Source organism: Ambystoma mexicanum, chromosome 2p, assembly GCF_040938575.1.
Source record: "Ambystoma mexicanum isolate Mex_15411 chromosome 2p, UKY_AmexF1_1, whole genome shotgun sequence".
Classification (NCBI taxonomy): Eukaryota; Metazoa; Chordata; class Amphibia; order Caudata; family Ambystomatidae; genus Ambystoma; species Ambystoma mexicanum.
The window spans coordinates 642,834,662-642,857,248 of NC_090923.1; the positions used below are offsets into that span (position 1 = coordinate 642,834,662).

General features: G+C 46.4%; 1 protein-coding gene across 5 annotated transcripts in view; it reads left to right on the forward strand.

Annotated features, from left to right (window-relative positions):
* The window catches only part of RNF123 (ring finger protein 123), a 3,033,138-nt gene that overhangs the window by 2,083,373 nt on the left and 927,178 nt on the right, over positions 1-22,587 (forward strand). For all 5 annotated transcript variants that reach the window (XM_069644183.1, XM_069644184.1, XM_069644185.1 and 2 more), the window contains exon 32: positions 8,559-8,698. In XM_069644183.1, coding sequence (XP_069500284.1) covers positions 8,559-8,698 — 140 coding nt within the window. The remainder of the gene's footprint in view (positions 1-8,558; positions 8,699-22,587) is intronic.

The following is a 22,587-nucleotide window of genomic DNA, read 5'->3' on the forward strand; positions in this document are numbered from 1 at the left end:
AGGCCTTCATGATCAAGCCTTTAATCTCTTCCCATGTAAATGATAAAGACCATCCACTGGTTTGGTTATCCTGGATGTTAGGCACTAGAGCTCTCGATACACCTTGTTTCTGGTAAAGGGCTCCAAAGAACCCTACTAAGTCTAGATATTAATAACCACCAAATTAAGAGGGTCCTGACAACCTCCCCTCACATTCCATTAATATTGTTTGCATCTAAGGGGTTTGGTTGGTAGATTTAAAAGATGTTATGCCTAGGTCCTTCTCAATTAAAGTCAGGAGACCTGAACTCGGTCTTCCTCTTCCCTTTTTTGTGGCAGGATTTCAAAAAAGATTAAATCCCTCTGCTTTGCAGCGCTGCTGAAAGCCAGGTCTCTTGGAGACACAAGATATCGAATACATTGAAGCCCCCGGCCATGTCATTAAACAAAGGACTGAAGCCCCTAGTGTCCCATGAGGCCAGGACTAACTGGTCGCAATCAGCGCTGTCTCAGCGTTAACAGGTCCTATTGACATTAATTGTACTTGCTACCCATCTGCAGCTTTCTTCCTCCAAGCAGCTGCCGGACTTGGCCGAATTCAACACTATTGTCCTTTTCGACCTTGGTAGTTGGTCGAAGGTAACTTTGATCAAGCTCAATGTTACTGCTGTTGATGCTTGGAAATGAGATCCTATAGCCTCCCGTTGAGCAACCATCTCCTGCTCTCTCTGGGGTCCTAAGACCCAAATTCTTATCTACATTGCCAAGGGCTGCTAGCTGCTGTGTAGATCGATCCCCTTTTTCTGGGGCTATCTGCCGTTCAGTGGCCAGTATATGGTGATTAGTGTCCGAATACATCCTTTTACTACTTATGTCAGATCCTAGAGGCCAGAAATGTTCAACAGTTCCCAGGAGCAGATTAGAAAAGATTTTTGAGTTTAGGTGCAAACAGACAATCACATTTTTGGGAATTCGACTGCAGCAATATCTCTGGAGGACAAAGCCTCTAGGGCTGGAATATGATGTAATAGTTTTAAAATGTTTGTGCGATTCATTTGCAGTCCATCGCTTGCTGGTTGCAGTCTATCCAGATATAATTTAGGCCTTTCGTTAATGTTCTCTCTCTGCTTTAATCCCATATGGTCACTAGAGTTTGGTTGATTGTTTCAAGGTTGAGGATGCAAGTCCTTTATAGGAGGCTGCCTTGGGGTCAAGTTATTTAAGGATTGGCTATTCCCGAACTTGGGAAATCACTCGGGTGGGGGGTAGGCACCGAAACCTCATGGCCCATGTTTGTTACCATCTTTAGGCGTCTGTCCTCCAGCGTCAAGAACCGGACGTTTAGAGACTCGTGAGGGGGAGGCCTTATGGGAGGTGATATTTCAATATTAATTGGAGGGGGTTCGCTCTCAGTCACCTCTCGGCCACCCCCTCAAGCTAAAGTTACTAATGACTCGTGGTCATCCGCTTCCGTCCTCTAGACTGCTAAATCCAAGAGCTCATGATCGATTGAATTGGAAGACATATTCCCTCCCGCATTGTCCTCAACTTGGATGACCTTTGGATCTTTATTCTTTTCCACCGGAGTGACACTACGTAGACTCTGGGACGCCATCTCTACATCGGGGAGGTGAGCTTTGAGGTTTTGAATAAAGCCTCTAGAACCGTTTGACTTAGTTGATTTTTTACACGGTTGGTCCATAGGCTTTTTCGTTTGTTGTACCTGGGCTGAGGGAGGGATAACATTACCTATCTTCTTTTTTTTTTCCTTCTTGTATAGAAGATTTTGTAGGTGTTCCCCTCAGGCTCTTCCACCTCAGCACTGGTGTTGTGGGATGGCTCCTCTTCTTACGCGTGGTTGGCCATGTGTTAGGAAAGATTCTCTTTACTGCACTTTTCCTTCCATCTTTATGGAACCCCCAAACTTTTTGCTTTTATTTTTTAATCTGACCTGTACCTTTTGCACTAAAGTGAAGCTTTAAGCTTCACTGCACTGGCCTTTGCTCGCATGTTATGGGGTAACTGATATGTCCTTAAGGCTATCAGTACTGGGAAACAGTGTTTCCCTTAGTCGTGTTACTATGTTGCTACTTGTGGTTACTTTTGTATCACTTGTGGTAACTTTTTATCATTGCACAAAGCAGTTTACACTGCAGTGCAATGGGGTGCATTTTTGTTTTGCCATAGACTAACAATCAAAGGATTTTTTGGTTACTCTAGATGTGCTTAAATGATGGGCTGGTGGCAGCAGTGACTTTTCCCTGCTTTTTGGGGAATTTCATTTTAGCTTTACCGCATTTACCACGTTTGGCTACTGAGTGTGGCTACTGGTCAAACATGGCTGTGCCACAAGGTTTTTCGCCCATTCTTTTTGCATCTTATTTAGCCTTCTTTCTGGCCTCAGAGTCCAGGAAGATCCTTATAAGGACTTCCAATGCCCGGGAAAGCAGCAGCTTTTGGCGGGCTACTGGACTGCTTTGTGTGTTTGACAGGCAGGATGTGGGCTGATTGGACCATTGTGGGGGGTGTGTGTGTGTGGGGGATAGTTCTGCTATTGGCTAGTGGGGGTTTAGACTTCTACCTGACTTTTGGGATAAGAGTACCCCTGCATGCATTATTCAGAGATCCTGGAAGAACCTGAAGGAGCAAAGTACCCTGTCAGCTGAGAAGACCCGCAAAGAAACCTGAAACCTGACTGAAGGAGGCCTGGCAACCAACTTTTGCTGCAGCTCTGGTGGAGCCCTGTCTGCCTTGTGATCTTTAGTAGCCCTGTGAAGGTGCTACGCCCCTTGGAGTGGAGGGAACATCCATTCCGGACGTCTACTTAGTGCCCAGCACAAAAACTGCCTTCGCAAGTGCCCAGTAACCGTCCTGTGGCTGACCAGCTTAGTTTTTGGGCTACCTGCTTAACTTCGTTACTGTTCCGAGTTTACGCCTGGAACCTGGTACACCCTCAGCTGCTACTGCACCAACACCCTCTGCGAAACTTTGGTGTCCTAGCACCAAGGGGACCCGAGAAAGACCGGAAAGTCCGACCACGGCTACTGAGTCCTGTTGCATCGCTGGGCGTGGTATGCACCGTCGCCTGAAGCCTGCTTTTCCGACACAAGTCCAGTCCCTAGAGGGGTGCTTCATCATTTGTTTTTGCATTCTTTGACCCAAAGTCTTTGCAACAGCAAAAGATCCCAACCGGAGTCATTCTCGAACCAGCAACCCCTGGAACCCCTGGAAATTGAGGACTGCGGATTCCGGCAGGGAAAAGCAAACCAGGACACCCTTCCTTTGTTCTACAAAGACCTGGGAAGATTAGGAGTAAGGGGCATAAGTTACAGATCTTTTAACATACCCCTATACTCCCATTTATAGGTCAATGGGTTTATAATAATCATATTTCTTATACTATTGGCTTTGCCATTACTTTCCTTGGCAAGGCTTCTGACTGATGGGGGTAATTTTGGGCAATTGTCTACATTGAACCCTAACTCTAAGAATCCATCACTGGACCCCAGAGACCCTACCTACATTTTTTCTTACTTCCTAAGTTCTGTGGAACTGTATCCTGACCAGTAGAGCACAAGGCCCCAGACAATTTAGGGTTGGACAATTTTAGCTAGGGATCATCTCTGTGGACCTTTTTGGATATGATACTTACCTATTAATTCCTTTGCAGGAGTATTTTTGATGTGTATTGTGCATTTGAACCTGTGAATGTATATATGTATTTAGTTTGATGGTATTGGTTGATATTTCTACCTGCTTGTATTCATTTTCTTATAGTGTGTTTTGTCCATAATTAAATAAATGTATTTGTATACATCGTGTCTAAGTGCAATTTGAGATTCCCATTGTGTGACCTCATTGTGGACCCTTTACACTCTCGCCCCTCTGAAGAACTTAGCCTAGACCGCCTGTCACTGCTACCTAAATTGGTTTGGCTACAGCTTCCCAGAGTTGTCCCTGTCACAATATAGGTTGGCCTTCTATACATCTGTCCACCAGGCCAGAGTACAGAAAATCAGTCCTAGCACCATGTGCCCCTCTGCATTTCCTACTTCTAGCGGGGAGGTCGAAAATGTTATGCTCGTAGGATTATCCAGTGGGCCGCAGAAGGCCAAAGAGGGCCCATCAAGTTCTAACATCATTACTGGTTTAGCAGGGATACATTCAGTTGTCTCTGATGTTATCGTTGAGACCACAGCTGGCTCTTCGAGGGAAATCTTGGGGGCCAAGGTCAGGTCGATTAGGCGTGTTTGAGACTCTTTAGTCGCACTTTTAGGCATTTTCTTAGATGGATCACGCCCCCATTTGAAAATCTCTCGTGCTGCTTCTAGTTGGAGTTTATTACTTGCTCCTACTTCCGTCATGTGATTGCATTGAAGTTTCTGCAAGACGATTCAGAGGCAAGTTCTTTATCAAGCCTACTTTCTAGAGAGTTAGTAAATGCCTCAATGTGAATCAGTTTGGAATGGGTCATAGCCAACATAGTGGCCTGATCTTTATAGTTGTCATTTATAGCCTCATATAGCTTCAGCAAAGGTGCAAGTGCAATTGTTAGCAATGACATCAAACTGCATTGTGTTTGTAGATTAGATGGAGTATCTCTGCCGCTGAGTCCCCTCCTCTTCTTTTGAGTTTGCCTGGTAGCTATATATGAGCCTGGGCGCTGTGATTGCTCTGAAGAGGATGAAGAGTACAAGTTCGATTCAGGCGCATATCTAGTTTCACTGGTGTTTGAATCTTGCTCTCCGCCAAGAATGTTGGTGATAGGATTGACAGGCTGTGCTGGTTTTTCACCACGAAGACCCCGCGCCAGGGCTGGACTGAGCCGAGAGCCGAGAGGTCGTCTGGGTGTTCCGTGTGTTTTCCATTAGCGTTGGAGTAGAAATTTCTTTAATCAACCTAGAATTTATTGCACAGACTTCTCCCGCCTCTGTCTGTTCTGACTTTATCAGAACAGGGTGCCGCTATACCAGAATCTGGAGCCAATCTCCCGGTGTCCCGGATGTCCGCTACACCTCGTCTTTTCTGCGCCAAGAAGAGATTAGAACTGGGACCTGGAGTTCCCAGGCCCATAGGTTGGATCTTTGGCCAATGTTGACCTGTTGGCCACTATGATGGAGTAATGGGGAAGGGTTTAAGGAGAGAGATGAAATGACTTCCTTCATAGACGAGCTCCCCGTCTGGTCAGAACAACATTCTAATAGATGTTCATTTTCTAGCAGAGCCTTGTCTGAGGGTTCGTTGTTCTGGAAGGATTCACTAGAAGGATTTCCATTGTCCTGCATCCTAACATTCAAAGGCACATTGTTCCGGTGAGTAGAGTGACAACTTCTCTTAAAAAAGAAACACTAATTCCGGCCACGGGCCAGTACTCCCCATATCTTCCTGCAAGGAGGACTGCAGGAGTCCACTTGGGGGAGTAGCACTTGCATTAAATGTAGTCATTGATGCAGGCACTGTTGTTAAAGCCTGCAGGGGGGAAGGGGAAGTTGCAAAGAGGAAGTATCCTCATCCTAGCCTTTATGGAACATTGCAGTAGTTACAAAGATGTTAGTAGATGGTTCTAGTTCCACTAAAGCTTGAAGTTCCATCACGTTTGTTGGAACAGGTGGAATTGATTCCAAATACATGCCAGTAGCAACCTGGGATGAGCAGGGTAACATCTTCTCTCAGGTTTCACTACTCTCACCCAGGTCGTTGGTGTTATGACTTGATGGTCGTGAAGATTATGGAGCCTCTGTCCACAAGTTCCACTCAGAAAGATACAAATAACTTCCTGAGCGATCCTTGAGGCCACAGGTTTTTTGAATCCCGAAGAACACCAGGAGCCAGGAACACCGGTGACCCCTCGACCGCTGTAAAGCAAGCAATGGGTCAGTACAATGGCAAACAATACACTGAATAGCGAGGTAACAAATATCAAGGGGCTTACCAAGGGTCTGGGGAGGGGAAGAGCACAGATGAGAAGGGAGGTGTTCCGTGTGGCTGCAGAGTGTAGCAAGCGGCAGCGGGTAGGCGTAGATTGTTGTAGAAATAGGCACTGCAAGACCTGTATGGAAAGGGTACTCCAAAAGGTAACAGAGGAAGAAATCCGAAAACAGTCCGTTAAGAGTTCCAAGGTCAAAAGCCAGCCAAGTTCATCGAAACCAGGGGTAATCCAAAGGAATCAAAAACACAGTTCCAAGGTCCTGAAACAGCAGAGCAAAAACAGTATCCAAGGGCTTGACAGAGGAATCCAAGAAGAACAGTCCTTAGTCCAGAATCAAGATGTGGAGGCAGGAAGACGCCGAACAGTGCCTGATTGGATCAGCTGTGAAGCACTGAATGAGTGTTCCCTCTCCGGTTTTGAAGGGGCCTAGGAGTGTCACATGACCCCATCACGTGACTGATGATGTAGTACGTTTCCTTGTCACATGACCTAAGTTTTCAAAACGCTGCCGGGTCTTCCTGGGGGCGTGATGAAGCAAAGAAAAAAGCCGGCGTCTCCGTCTCCAAGACGCCAGGGCAGCTGCTAACGTTGCAGTGGGTGATGTATGACTATAGCGCGTTAGATGCCCTCCTGTGCGCCGCTGCCGTGCTGCTTGAGGAGGGAGTGAGGACATGAGGTCAGAAGGGGAAGGCAGATCAGGACCTGAGATGGAGGGCTTAGTGGCTGCACGGGTATTCGTGTGCGTAAGGTGACCAGTGGATGGTGTAACAGTTGGGAGCATGTCTGGATGGAGTGGAAGCCAGCAGTGTGGAGGAGCCCTCACCTGGCATCTCCCCCTCTTTCGTGGGGTTCGGGTTATGACACTCTCAGCAGCGCTTTCAGCAAAAATAGCAAGCTCAGTCCCATTGCCGCAAGGCATCCTCCACGGCTCGTCCCCCCCCCCGGGTTAGTTCTCACCTTGTTTGCAGTAAGAGGAAACATTTTCATAAGCCTCATTTGGCTTCTCGTCCTTTGGGTCGCTGACACACTAGGGCCCTTAATACAAGTAGGCACAGTTTCCAAAAAAAGAAAAAAATATAGATCTCTTTATAGGCTTTTAAACAAGTTGGCAGAAAGTAATGAATCCCTCTAACAAATTGGCAAAAACATTGGTCCCTCAACACGTGTTTCCCCGCTCACACATTGCAGCCGTTCCTCAGGAGGGTTAGTCATAATTCTGACTCAAATCCTAAAAGAGAATATTTAATTTTAGTTTGATTTAGTTAAGATTCAAAATTAACATAACACAAACACAGCGCTTGCTGTTGTCCAGATTCTAGACATAATCATGGTACAGTATTTCGAGCTGAATACTTACAGATTAGTACATCAATAATCATTAAATATCTGGTCATTTGTGCTTTACAAAGAAGGAACATTTCATGACAAGTATCTTCTTTGATCAATTTGTGTAAACCTCCAAAACAATTGTAAATTAAACTCGCTCAAATATCCTTGTTGTTGGAGTTCTAGTTCTTACTCTATAAGAGGAGAACCATCTTGAGGAGAACCATCTCCAGTTCTGGAAGCACCTCAAGACCTTCCTCTTTGCTTCTGCTTTCTCTCCTCCTCTCCCCTACTGAATTCTGGACTGAAACGGCACTGGTCACCTGGCTACCCTCTGATCTTGGGCCCAGGTCCACTCCCCGCCAGCTGCACACATGCACTGCCTCCAAGGCAACCCCTGCACTTGGGGGCTGTTTCTGTATCCCTACAGTCCCCACCAGCTCCTGACACTTGATGTCTGCACTTAATCCTGCACTTGCCACTAACTTGCCGCACTTTTACCTCTGTTTTATTTATTTTATTTATTCTTTACTGTTGATCCCATGTATTGCACTGCCCCCTCTCCCTTCCCCCGCACTTACCCTCTGCTCCTTCCCCTGCACTTGCACGATCTCAATGTCACCGGGCATAATAAGATCGTTGTCTTCCCTCTGTCCCCCCTCCCTTGCCTTTTCGCGCCTTGAAACACTTGTGTATAGGTGCGTTATAAATGCCATATCATATAATAGTTAGGAAAAATTTTGCAGGATGCTGTGCTGGACCGCCTTGAGTGGGCACTTTTGGAGGCTTTTGAGGCAGACTCCCTCTGACGGCCTCAGGCAGCCACTCAATCTCCACTCCCTGTGGTTTTTTCTTCTACAGTGTTCATGTGTGGGGGGGAAGGGAGGAACTGAGGCATGGGGTGTAGTGACGTGCTATGTATACGATGCCTGACGTCGCTTCTGGAGCCGAAGCTCTAGAGACGGAAAAGACGGATCGACGGCCGAGTTGAGGTCCATTACGCCCCCAGGTGAAAGGTTTCCAAGCAGCAGAGCTGGATGATGGATATCCATCAAGATGAGGAATCTGCGGGAGAAGAATCCATAGAAAGATCCATTATGGTGAGTAATTTCTACTTTCACAAACTCCACATACCGGCCCAGAATGAGACAGCTGTTAAGCGATATGAATGTTGAAAATAAAGTAGATATTCATTTTAGCTCAATCACAACAATGTGAAATGGCCAATGCGTTGGTGATGCAATAAATTGTGTAGACTGATATCTAAATGTTTTTTTTTTTTGTTAAAGCAGATTTCACAACTATTTTCTGGTAATTGTTTCAGAGCCATGCCCTTCCACCCTATTACAGAAACATATGGCTGACCTGCTTTGCAGTGATCGGGACATGGCACCCAGCTTCCTCAACAGCGTGCTTAACCAACTCAACTGGGCCTTTTCTGAGTTCATTGGTATGATTCAGGAGGTGAGAAACACTTGTCCGGAAACATGAATGAATGTTCTCATCATTTAGCAGTGATGGAGAAAAACCACAGTTGTAAAAATATTCCAACACCAGGGGATCTGCTGAGTGAATGCAGTGCAGCTCCCCCGTCCATTAGGAATAGCAAGCAATAGAATAATGTACTTTTATCATTGTTGTCTATTTAAAGCATAATCATGTTCAGTAAGCCAGTCACATTTTGTGACTGTGTGCATTGAGAACAGAGCCCTTCATGCAGGCGTGCTACTGATTTCCTTTATTCAAAGACATTTTCTGTAATATTTACAAAAACAATCCCATCTTTTTTGATATGTTGTATCGAATATCTTCAGTGTCGTCTGTTCTCATAATGATAAACTCTAAAATTAACTGTAAATACTTGGGTGTCAGCATTGAGGAAAAGCTGCCACAAATAGTAATTGTGACTGCATTTAAGAAATAAAAGATTAATAACTGCCTAATGAGATTTTGTAATAGATGTCCTTATACAAAGTTCTTATCTGTCTCTACCTGTATATTCAGATACTGTTATGTTATTGCCTTCAACACTTATTGGTTGACAACTAGAGCATTTCCTCAATATATGTTTGATTTTGTGATTTATAATGTGCTACATGTGCCATGAAGAATAAACTGCATCTATGGAAAGATGTTAATATCTAATGAACAGAATAAAGAATTGCAGAAAAGGAATAAAGATAATAACACAAAGAGGTGGGTCTTAAGGGTTCTCCGAAACACAGTTGGAGAATAGAAATCTGTGAACCCTCCCAGCCAGTGGGTGGTCCACTTAGTTTTCCCTTTTTTCACCTTCATAGGATCATTTATGAACACTCCCTCACTGTACAAAGTTTGTTTGCTGGTTTTTATTGATACTTATTCAAAACATGTATTTCTAATGGATTGTGTCCTCCCAGGAATTACTCATTTTAGATGTATCTTCCTGCAGCAGCTGATTTCTGAAACTTATCAACACCAGGAGGTGTTGTGAGGCATTGGGACCTCAGCTCTCTTTACCATCAGATATAAATATATGACGAGGAAGGTGTCCCCATTCCCTTTGGGGTTGAGCCACTATGCCCAAGAGAGGAAAGGGACTTCCCTGAAGAATTCTAGGGTGAGGGTGAGGGTGAGGATTTGCTGGAGCTGCCTTCTGAACTTCATGAAGCTAGTGGCCTTGTTACTTCCCCATGTTTGGATATACTATCAGTACCAACTGCGGGTAGACCTCATACCTCATTCCAAAACATCATGGCCAAAGTGGTGGAAATCCTGCGGTTATGCGCTCCTTCAAGCTGTAGCGTTTCCCCTCTTCACTCGGAAAGCAAGAGATTGTATGCACGGGGGAAGAAAATTTTCATCTCAGGCAGCTTTGCCTTGTGATCTGTAAACATGCCCTGTGCCCTGGCCAAACTTTATTTTAGCCTTTGGGCGGCAGTGACTGGTACTTCTGAACAACTCCCTTATGGGAATGTGAGTGAGGCCTTCAAAACTATCATTATTCATGATGGCAGGGAAGCTTCATGATAGATTTTGCAATTGGGACTGGGTACGGCTAACTGTGCAGGGTGTGTTGGGACTGCTACTAGCCAAGTGGTCCGGCAATATTCTTGAATGAGATTTCAGGGTTTGCAGAGGATGTATAGGCAAAGCTCCTGGACATGCCCTTTCATGGGCATAACCTCTTTGGGGCCAAAGCCGATGACTCCTGGCAGAGATGTCAATCGTCTAAGGTGACTAACAAAGCTTTGGGACTGGCTGTCAAACAACCCTCCATCCTATCAGGCGGAGGTCGTGGATTTCGGCCCAATACTTTCATTACCCAACATTGGAGGGGGTCAAGCTCCCCTGGGTAAGATGGATCGATGGTCGACGATCGGGTTGAGGTCCACTACTACCCCTATCAAAACATTTCTGAAGCAGCAGAGCTGGAGGGAATATCCATCAAATGAGGAATCTGCGGGAGAAGAATCCATAGAAAGAACATTACGGTATGGTAATTTCTCCTTCTCCTGCAAGTCCCCAGTGGGAGAGAGAATTTCTTAGTTTAGCACGGAATTATCCCATACCACAATTGACAATCGGGCCTTGTAGGTCGTTCATTAGGGTTATTGTCTTCCTTTCATTCAAAATCCTCCAGACAATCCTCCTGTGAACATTGCCTTGCCTCCGGACCTATACCTTTTGGAGGAAGTCCGTCAGCTGCAAAGACCATGATCGGACTGGCATCACACCCAGAATGAGGCAAAGGAGGGTACTCCACTTACTTTATGGTTCCAAAGAAATATGGGGGCTTGCGTCCCATCTTGGACTTGAGACTTCTGAATCTGAGCCTGCGCAAGCACAAATTCATGATGGCCCATCATGGACCCACAGGACATCTGCGTGTAGTGGCTTGGTGCCTGTCATGACACTGAGGACAGTGATTCGTGCAGTAAAATGAATCCATAATCCCTCTGGGAATGGATGGCGACACCCGCGGTAGGCTGATCCCTCTCAAAATCTCTGGCGTGGTCGACCGTTCCATCATCGGAGGTCGAGATGGAGGGGTCGACTCCAGAGAAGGAAGAGACATTGAAAAAAGACCAAGAAAGGGTCTAATTCCCGTTGCCATACATCCTCTTCCCCCTCTCACAAGAAGAAAAGATGCCACTTACATCAGTGCGGGTCTGCTGGAATGTGGAAGACTGTCTATAAGACTTTAGCATATTGCACATCACCCTCCCTCCTACACCTTGAAATGTTTGCTTGTAAGAAACAGTTTCCATTTTCTGTATGTTATGAATCCTTCAGAGTTATCACTGATTCTTCGGTGTCAGTCTTATCCTGCATGGGCAGGGCAAAGCAGCCGCTGCCTGATCCTGATCCTGGGGGTTGTCAGGAGGGAGGATCATGGGGGAGCAGATGAAGACCTGGGGAGATGCTGGCTCAGGCAGGAGGGACGCAGTATTCGCCCCCTTCTTGTGAGGAGGAAACCCTAATACCAGAGTTTTTGATGGCCTATTGTTGTGGGATATCTGATTGTTTTGATGATTTGTATTTCAAGCACAACTGTTCAACAATGTGATCCAAAATCATTTGAAACTTATGGGAACTCCAAGTCCCAGTAAGCTTTAGGTACTGTGACGAGGAGGAGGCACAAGGAGTTCATGTGAATGAAATGTGACTTTAAAAACAATGTTCAGTCCAGTTGTTGTCAGCCCAGTCAATTACATGGGACATTTAAATCCACCGGTCAGCTGTGGAAATGGACATGGCGAGAAGAATGTCAGGAACGAAGACAGACAGAGAGAGAAGGAAGGCTGCAGAGTGCGCAGAATGGGAAGCATCACCAGTGGCAGAGGAAGACCTACAGAGAAACATGGGGAGAACAAGAGATGCCCGGCCAAAGCAGTTTGGTGTCTCTTAGGACTGGAGGAGAACTCTGGGAGAGCGAGAGAGCAGATGACGCACAGCGAAACTAAGAGATGCGGTCCTACGAAGCTACGCAGGTCTTGGCAGCGAAAGTCAGGAGAGCTGACGCGGAGACCCAGAGAGACTGTCTAGATGGAGAAGCTGGCCCCTCGCAAGCACTTCTCAGGTGCTGCAGGGTGAACCGGTGAAGTCAGCCTGGTATCGAAGGGAGCTCCGGGATGTGCAAACATATTAAACGGCACTGTGTAAGTACTTTTGAATACCAACCAAATATAATTGAACAAACAAGGCGAATATGGCACAATGTGTACAATTCTCCTGACATGAGATGTCAGTTGGGGGAAACCTGGAACAAGCATTGCCAAGAGACTTTATAGAGGTTGACCGAAGGAGCTTGAACAAACCCTCATATAAGGAATACCAGTGTGAGGGAGATTGGGGCACGTGCTAACTGAAGTCAACCAGGGTCGTGCCACTGTAGAGGTGCAACTGTAAGAATATCTAAGAGGAGAGTGAATGTTACAGAGGGGGGAATATTCCTGGCAGGACAGGAGTGTATACTAGGATATCAAGATTTCTTTTTTTCCCCAGTTTGAACTTGAGTTTTCCTGGCAGGAGAGTGTACTGGGAAACTTATATCAATGTTTTGCCTTTCTCCCACAGACTCCTCATCTGATGTATATTCCCTCCAGCTGCTTCTGAAAACGTTTGACAGGGGCGTAGCGGCCTTGGACCCGGCTGTCGACCGTTGATCCGTCTTGCTCAGCGTATGGTCATTGGCTCCGGATTTGACGTCAGGCGTTGTATAAATAGCACGTCTCTGTGCCCCAACCTCAGTTCCTTTTTTCTGCACGCTAACACGCTGCTTGGGAACAAAGAGCTTCGACTCGCTCGACGTTTTCAGCAGAAAACATCTTTTTTTGAAAATCCTCGACGCAAGATGTCGGTCGCTTGGGTGCCGGTTTCAAACGGTGTTCCGGTTGAGGCACCAAATTGTCAATCACTGATCCACACGAACTGTGTCTCTGGTGCCTCGGCACGGGTCACAGGACTGACTGGTGTCCGTCGTGTGCCAAAATGCAACCTAAATCCCTTTGCGATCGAGCTGCAAAACTCGCTCTGGGTCGACCGCCTTCAAAATCATGGTGCAGTCGACTATTTGGTCTTCGGAGGCCGAAACTGTGGGTCACACCCCCGGGAGAACACAGTAGAAGAAATGGAGCCACTCGTCCCGAAAGAAGAAAAGACGTCACTGCCACCATCGGGACTCCGAGTCGATGACGGATAAAGGTAAGCTGTCAGCTGGCCCTACCACCTGCCAAAAGTGGGAGGATTTAAAATCCTTGATGCTTGAAATATTCAAGACACATGCTGCAGTCAGTGCGGCTAATCCCCCCATGCAGCAGGCTTCGGTACCAAGAGCGGTGCTCGGTGTACCTTACCCCTCTAGTGCCCCGGTACCGTGAATGAGGGGGCCGATAAAACTTTAGACACCAAAAGAGATCCAATGGAAGCTGGATCCTCCCTGTGAATCTGAGGATGTCGACGCTACAGCATCTCGATCCCGATCGACAGACAGCCACCATATCAGTGCAGAGAGACAAACCCTTGACGTCGACGGTTGTCGAGAAAACATTCACCCCACAACCCTGGTCTGAGGTTTTCCATACTATGGCAGGTATCTTCAGCGGTCATGATGACGATGACCAGGGGGATGTCGACCCGATTTACTTGGTGGGTTCAGGAGGGGTCGATTATTTTGACGACCAGAATCAGCTTTTGCAACTGGCTCAAGGCCTCCAGGACGCCAGCGATCTGGACACCTCTCCAGACCTCGAATTTTAGCAGCCCCTTCCCTAACTTCATAGTATTGCTAAATTCAGGGCTCTGGTAGAAAGAGTTATTGACACCCTGGGATTGCACTCATCATTGCCTCCTGTACAAGGTTATGACATTTTAGATGAAGGCCTTACCAGAGAATATAATATGCCTTTAAACCCTGCCACTGTTGATCCTTAAGCAATTATGTGGCAAACCCTTGTTCCATTCCTCCCGTCAGCTCCACCATTCCCGGGAAATACAGGCTGGCTAGGGGAGACCCTTCATACCTCTCCTCTCACCCTTCCCCGTAGGGGCTTGTCATGTAGGCTTCTATGGTCTCTTCTAGACCTGCACCTTCTACATCCACTCTGCCTCCCTACAGGGAAGCAAAACAAGTAGATGCCTTAGCGAAGAAGGCATTCACTTCAGGTATCATGGTCCTAAAAGCAACAAATAAGGCAAGCGGTTTTGCCAAGTACTCCTTCAGTCTATGGACAGCAGTGGAAAATGTCCCAGATGGAGAAATGCGCAAGGGCTTCCTACAGCTAGTGGAGGATGAGAAAGAGGTGGCCAGACAGTCTGTGTGAACAGGCCTGGACATCGCTGATTGTGTGGGCCCATCTATGGCGTCAGCCATAACACTAAGAAGGCAGGCATACTTAAAAACCTCTGTTTTCTTGCTTAGTGTCCAAGTCAAGATTCTGGACATGCCTTTCGAGGGTGATATTCTTTTCAGCCAGAAAGCCGCTGATTCCTTACAGAAATTTAAGGAATCCAACATCGCTGCCAAATCCTTGGGTCTAGCTGCTCAACCGGCCAAACCTGCGTTTAGTTTCACCTCTAGGGCACGAGGCTACAGGAGATACGCTCCTTATGGTAGGAGAGCGCAGCGCCCACTGGCCAGGCAAGGGCAGAAGCATTTCTCGTGCTCCGGATGGGGCAGAGGGGCTTGTACAGGTCAACGGGCAGCGTCAGCGACAGGGGCGATCCAGCCTCCGAAGCCACTTTGATTTTCTCCTCTCACAGCAGACTGGTTGGAGCACGGTTGACAGAGCATTTGCTCCAGTGGCAGGGAATTACTTCCAATACCTGAGCTCTACATCTCATTCAGTGGGGTTATTGTCTGCCATTTGTAAGAAAACCACCGGACAGACTGCCCCCACCTCCAATCCAACCGTGACAAGAGCTCCAGGAAGAACTGAGAGCCCTGTTGCTGAAGGGTGCCGTGTAAGAGGTACCGCCTGAGTAGAGAGGATAGGGTTGATATTCCTGCTATTTGCTATAAAGCAGGATGTCTCCGTCCCATTCCGGACCTCAGGGCCTTGAACAAGTTCTTGAGGAAAGACAAATTATGTATAGTGACGTTGAGAGAGAGCCTCCACGCTCTCAAACTACAGGACTGGCTGTTGTCGATAGACCTACAGGACGCTTATTTCCATGTGCCAATCCATCGAAAGCACGGGAAGTTCCTGAGGCTCACCATAGGAGATATGCACTCAGTTCAAGGTGCTTCCCTTTGGTGTAACCTCTGCCCCAAGGGTCTTCACCAAGCTCATGGCGGCAGTTGCAGCTCAACTCAGGAGATCCAGGGTCAACGTATTTCCATATCTGGACGACTGTCTGATCCGAGGAAAGTCTGTAGTGCAGGTCTTGTCCCATTTAGAGGACACCTGCTTGTTGCTGCACAAGCTGGGCTTCTCCCTAAACTTAAAGAAGTCCCACATGATGACAGTCCAGCGGCTCCAGTTAATTGGAGCAGTCCTAGACACCCGGGTGGGGAAGGCCTTCCATACCGAGGATAGAGTAGTCAGCTTGACACAGAAGGTCGATTTGTTCCGAAACTATGCCACTCTACCAGCAGCTTCCTTCGTCTGCCTCCTAGGTCTCATGGCCTCCTGCATTTTTCTAGTGCCAGGTGCCAGGTTGCGCATGAGAGCCCTGCAATGGCCTCTGAGTGATCAGTGGTCTCAGTACCTCGGCTCTCTCTCGGATCTCCTCAGGGTGTCCGAATCAGTGGTCAACGACTTGTCCTGGTGGGCGGACTGCAACAGTCTTTTGGTGTGGGGAACCCTTCTAGCCTCCTTGACCACAGACCCGAGTGGTCACGGATGTGTCTCTGAAGGGGTGGGGCGCTCACTGCGAGGATTTGCAGGTGAGCGGCCTCTGGTCAACGACAGAAGTCAGGTGGTGCGTCAACAGGCTGGAGTTGCGAGCTATCAGGCTAGTCCTGAAAGCAATCACCCGTCTCTGCAGGGGAAAAATGTCCTCGTTCTGACTGACAACACAGTGGCAATGCACAATCTCATCAAGCAAGGAAGGTGGTGTGCACTCCCGCCCTCTCTGCACGTAGGCGATGATGCTTTGGTTATGGTTGCTGGAGAACAGACTCTCTGTCTAGCAGTTCATCTGACGGGCACAGAGAACAACTTGGCGGATGCTCTTAGCAGGCAGAGCACGGTCTTGTACGAGTGGGAAGTATGCCAGGAAGTCCTAGAGGAGGTCTTCGTTCTCTGGGGTACCCCAGCAGTGTATCTGTTCAACAGGAAATGTGAACAGTCTGCTCGGGGGAATTCCCTGCGAACAATGCACTGGGGGACATGTTTTTGGTTTGATTGGACCTTCCCTCTCCTTTACGCGTTCCCTCCAATTCCCGTCATTCCATGGGTTCTCCGGATGTTAAAGTGGTTTCGAGTGACCATGATCTAGATCACCCCAGACTGGGTGAGGAGAACGTGGTACTCCGACCTCTTGGATCTGTCCACCTCATCGGTTGCCTCGACATTCGGATCTCCTAACCCAGTCGGACGGTCAGATACTCCATCTGACCCTGGAATACCTCAACCTAAATGCGTGGCTCTTGAGAAGATGAGATAGGATGACTGGGACCTCTCTGAGGAAGTACTTGAGGTGTTGCAGGCTGCACGCAGACCATCTACAAGATCTTTATACGTGTGCAGGTGCAGAAGATTTGAGGCGTTTTGCAAGGAACGCGAGATTGACCCCATCTCTTGCCCCACCACTACAGTGATGGAGTTCCTGCTGTCACTGGTCTCTGCAGGCCTTCAGGTCACCACAGTCTAAGGATATTTGGCAGCCTTGTCTGTGTTTGAAAGATCCCCGGATCAAGGTTCATTTTTTACTATGCCGGTAATGTTACAATTACTGAAAGGCCTTGTAAATAAGTTTCTGCCAACTCCTTTTGTTGTCCCGGATTGAGACCTTAATCTGGTTCTGACATTTCTGATGGCAGCTCCCTTTGAGCATATGCACTCTTGTCCCTTACAGTATCTCTCTTTGAAAACAGCCTTCCTGGTGGCTCTTACATCCACTAGGCAAGTGAGTGAACTACAGGCATTATGCTGTTAGCCAGCCTTCCTGCATTTTTTCCCGGGAGAAAGTTTCACTCAGGGTAAGGCCTGGCTTCCTCCCCAAGGATGTCTCAAAATTTCACCTGTCGCAGTCCATCGACCTTCCGGTCTTCTGTCCTCCTCTGCATCCTTCTAAGCAGGAGGAACGGTTACATTGCCTAGACCCGAAGTGGGCTTTGAGGTATTATATCTCCAGGACAGCTGATTTCAGGAGAGCTGACCGGCTCTTTGTGGCCTTTTCCTTGGCCCGTAAGAGCCTGCCCATAACCAAGCCGCCTTTATTCCGATAATTTTCTACATAGATGAATGCTACCAGTCCGCTGGGAAGGAATTACCAACAGGCATCACAGATTATTCGACAAGGGGAGTTGCTGCATCAACAGCTTTGCAGAGGGGAGTCCCTGTCTGGGAGAATTGTCGAGCAACGACATGGTCATCCCTACATGCCTTCCCAAAGCATTACAGTCTGCATGTGGCTTGTTCTACTGATGCATGTTTTGACAGGGCAGTGCTGCAAAATTTCTTGGTATAACTTTCTGCCTGCCTCCTTCATTTACTGCTTTGGGAGTCGATCAGATGAGGAATCTGCAGGAGAAAGGCAATCCATTGAGGGAGAAATTACTTACTGTAATGTTCTTTCTATGGATGCGTCTCCCGCAGATTTCTGATCTCCCCTCCCATCCATCCCCGCTGAGAAAGTCGGTGGTTGGCGCTCATCTTCTATTTCACGTTGACTTGGTGATGGTCCTCTGTGTACGTTTTCTGCCTTCCTGCCAGAGTTTGGAAAACACATATTGTAGTGTGTGTTCAATTGTTCCTCCTTCAGAGGTCTATGGTTAGCTTTTTTTAATGGCTCATTGGCCATTTTCGTTCTGTGTTTTCCTATGCAGCATGTGGTGCTCAGGGGTTGGGGGGCTTCGGTTGGGACGTAGCAACGTGGTAGTTATACAACACATGACGTCACGTCTGGAGCCGACCACCAGACGCCAACCAAAAGGGATTGGCGGTCGATGGCCTGGCTGAGGTCCACTACGCCCGTCGAAAATCTTCCGAAGCAGCAAAGCTGGAGGGAATATCTATCAGATGAGGAATCTGCGGAAGAAGAATCCATAGAAAGAACATTACGGTAAGTCATTTCAGTTGGTGTTTTAAAAAAAAGACTTGTTCATATTGAGTTCTTGTTTCAATTGAACATTTTGTCAACCAGAAGCTTTGAAAACACATGGCTTTTTGGATACCTGAAAAAGTGCTCTGAAAATGACATTTGCTTTGCCATTCTGAAAAGTAGTTGAAACTTTTCCTTGCTTTATCTGAACCAGCGTTATGAAAAGAACATTTGTTTAGGGAAGTATTAGGTGAAAGAGACATTTGTAATGACTTTAAGAGGCTAGCCTTGATAAAAGAACACTGTGAATAACTTACCTGAATAATCCAAGGGATGGGAGTTAACCCTGTGTACATGAAGTGTTTTTATTGAAGTTATATGTTTGAGTTGAGGGTCAGATTGACTTTGGACACAAGGCCACCCTGCTTTCGTTTTAATTTGCGAGGAAGGGACAGTCACCTTAGGATAGCGAAAGGTAGGCATTCCTCCATAACACTTTTTCTGTTAGTTAAATGACTAATGTTGAGAAAATTATCTTTGTGTCCATCTCACATTGTTGACCCTTCGCATGTATTGTATTTTTTGGTTATTTAGTAACTGTTAATTTGTGCTTCTCTGGTGAAAAAAGGAGAACTGAGGAACATGGAATGAGCCCTCCCATTCATAATCACATTTGATATAATTTCCAGTGCAACATAAGTCTGTGCTGGGCCTTGCAGCACCCAATATGGTTGAAACATTTGCTGCCCATCTGAGGTGGGTTTTCTAGATGAGGAAACTGTTGGATGAATGGTCATACCCATCAGAAAGGACATTTGCAGACAGTAAGTCATTTATTCTTTAGTTGTGGAACTTCTTCAGAATGTCCAATGCAAGACTGACACTTAAGGAGGCGATGTGCTATAAAGTGGTGTGAGGGCTGTCCAACCACCAACCTTAAAGTGGGGCAGTACCCCCAAACTCAAAAAAAGGAAGCCAAACCTCTCTACAGTATATAGTTTGCCAAGTCAGTCGAGCTTAAATCTGCGGGTGGGTAGTAGGCAGACACACAAGAAGTTCTTTAAATTGACCTAAAACACAGTAAACATACTACATATGTGTATTAAAAAAGTACAAAGTCATATTATATTATGTTGTTGCCTTCTCTGGACACAGACATGTTACCTATAGATAAAACGGGTAGAAAGAAAGATGCCAGCCCAACATACACTGTAAAATCTGTACAACATGGTATTAGGAAAATACAAATGTTCACCTCAAAGGCAATGTAGGCACTACAGGAGAAAAACAATTCAAAAACAGCCAGAGGTACCACAGTCTAGGTCCTTGTCTTGGACGTAGGATTCTCTGAACACGTTTGCCAAACATTACCATGATTCAGCAGAGCGGTCCTGCAGGGTTTTCTGATTTAGGTGGCACCTGCTTGCTCTCCACCCTCCTCCAGATCCATGTACTGCCACGGGAGTCTATCATAGATGACGAATCGTGGGAGAAAGGAATCCATTCGAAGAACAAATTACTTATCTATAATGTTCTTTCTGATATATGTTCCTCCCATGTATTCTTCATCGCCCTCCTAACTTGCACCTCTTAGCAGATAGCTAGTACACCTTCATGAGTTATGTAGCCTTCCTGCAACAAAGTGCATGCTATGAGAAAAAGCGGCACTGTGGTCATTGGGTGCAGCGCATCGATATATACTGGCCTTAACATCATGGCAGGACCGGAGCGTGTAGAGGTGCCAGGCAGAACCGCAGTGTGTCGACTGTAACATAGATGAGGAATCTGTGGGATGAACATCCATCAGAATATAATACTGAGAGGTAACTCATTTGTTTGTTGGGCTACGAATGTGATACATCAGCTTGCACCCCTGTTGAAGTCAAAACTAACTTGCTGCTGCCAACACCCTACTCCCTAAAACCAATGCAGGGTGATATAATCACCCATTGGCCAAAACAGGAGGGTTAGAAACTCCCCCTGCCCTGCTATTCCTAGGATTATATGCGGCCATAGTCAAAAAAGGGTTGCCATGGTAGGGGGATTCCAGAATAAGTCCCTCTTGCCACAAAAATAGGTCAGATAAAAACATGGGATAAAGCAAAAAGTCAAGGCGTTCCTAAAAAGGACCAACAGAGTTCCCAACAATTACATTCTGTCTTAACTGTCAAGTGCATGGGCAGTTTGCTACATTTCCTCACTGACACCATAATCTAGGGCTCTCAAAGCTACTTAGGCTTGGGTGATTGCCCAGGAAAACACAGGGTACTTTGAGGTACCAGAAGTATGGCTTGGACACAATGGGGGGTATGTTTTGGGATATAGACTTTTATTAATCAAGAAAGGTTATGGCCTTTCTAACCTTAAATCTAAGTGGGATTTCCCTTCCTCAAAAGATCTAATGAAAACAGTCAGGATGTCCAAAGTAAAAAGTATACCCCAGTCACGTCCCCCAAACACCTATTTCTATTTTTTTGTTTTGTTTCATTTGATTCAATTAACAATTTTTACAAAAGACAGAGACGAAACAATCCTTGTTATTCTCATAGTAAATAGTCTACACTTCCAGTAAGTCTTGTCCAAATGGTATCAGGTAATAATATCCCTATATATATGGTCGCCGTATATAATGTCGCCGGCAAAAGGTTGTGGTGACATTATATAGGTGACCATATATATAGGGACAGGGGCAGCTTGGATGTCCCCTGCTCCCCATGAAAAATAAAAAAGGGTTTGGGGGTTGCGGGGTGTCCCCTGCATGTTCCATGTAATAATGTCCCCACAAATACCTGCAATTTTTTGGGGATTTTATTTTTTTGCATGGCGATATTTTTGAGGGGACATTATTACATGGAACCGCCCGAATACACTCTTAGCTTGTTTTTCGTTCACTTTATCAGGTCTTTTATTTACTGTCCATTCCTTCACTAACTGCCTGCTGTTGGGCTAAAGTTTTTCGTAGGAAGGAGGTCACTACTATCATTAGTGATGTTTTGTCTCCGTTCATCAGCCATGACCACCAGTCTTCCTCATCATAAACCCGTAGTTTGGCAAAGTGGTGGCCCAAGTAGATGTTCCTTTCTTTGGTAAGGCCAGGACAGTAGTGCAATAACTGCTTCAAAGTTTCAATCTGCGTCGTTGTAACGCATTAGCGGCATTTGTTTTGCTTAGTGTTTCCCCTAATTGCGATGATCTCATTTGTCTGGAACAAATTTAGGCGCGCCCTCAAGAACGTGTTTCGATACACTCTATTAGGAAATTTTACCAAGTACTCTGGCAGCTGGTTGTTAGGGAGAATTCTCATTTAATGGCTAATTTCCCTTACCTAGAGTCCACCATCAGCTTTGCTGGATTTGAAGGGTTTGTTTTTTTCTCCTGCTAAGAGTGAGACTCTTTTTTTCCCCACTCTTAGGCCTTTTTTGCTATGTGTGTTCTAGGCTATTTTTGTGTTTGTCTATGGGGTTTCTCTCACCTCCATAGGAACCATCTTTATTCACATGTGTTACACATGTTACACAGCACCCTCCGTGCAGTGACACAGGGGTGTCGTAGCGACCCCCAAACATAGACGCCATTCCCTGGGACTGACTACTGTCTCCCAGGGCATGTAAAGTCCCCATTGACTTTACTAGTCAATTTTTGTGAACTAAACCAGTACAACCCATCTTACTATGGAAGTACTGGGAAGGGTTAATAGTTTTTCCCTTATGTTCATTTTCGAGAGGGTACCGTACAGTCCCTCTCTCAAAGGTTTCTGGCTGGTGGCAGTGGTTACTACCGTAAATATTCAACCGCAAATATTTTCTTATGGGATTTTCCCATTGTTCGAGGCTACCACATTTTCTGACAGCCTCTAACATACCGCTGTTGTATTTTAATATTAACTTTACTCCGATAGGTTTCATTTGCCAGAACTTTAATATAACTTCTTTCTCGTGTCTTTCTCTAAACTCCTAACCCAGGTCGGGGATCCTTTGTTCGTCCTTTCGGCGCCACTGAGTCTGGGGTGGGTCCATTGTGTGGGAGGGGGGAGTAGGACCCCTGGACAGGGTTGCCTCAGCAGCCCATGTCGCACTCTATCCTGATGGCCTGGAGGGTCTCCCGCCAAGGATGACCACTACACTGTGTGAGTGACAGCTAAGCTGTATGAATGGGGCTCTTTT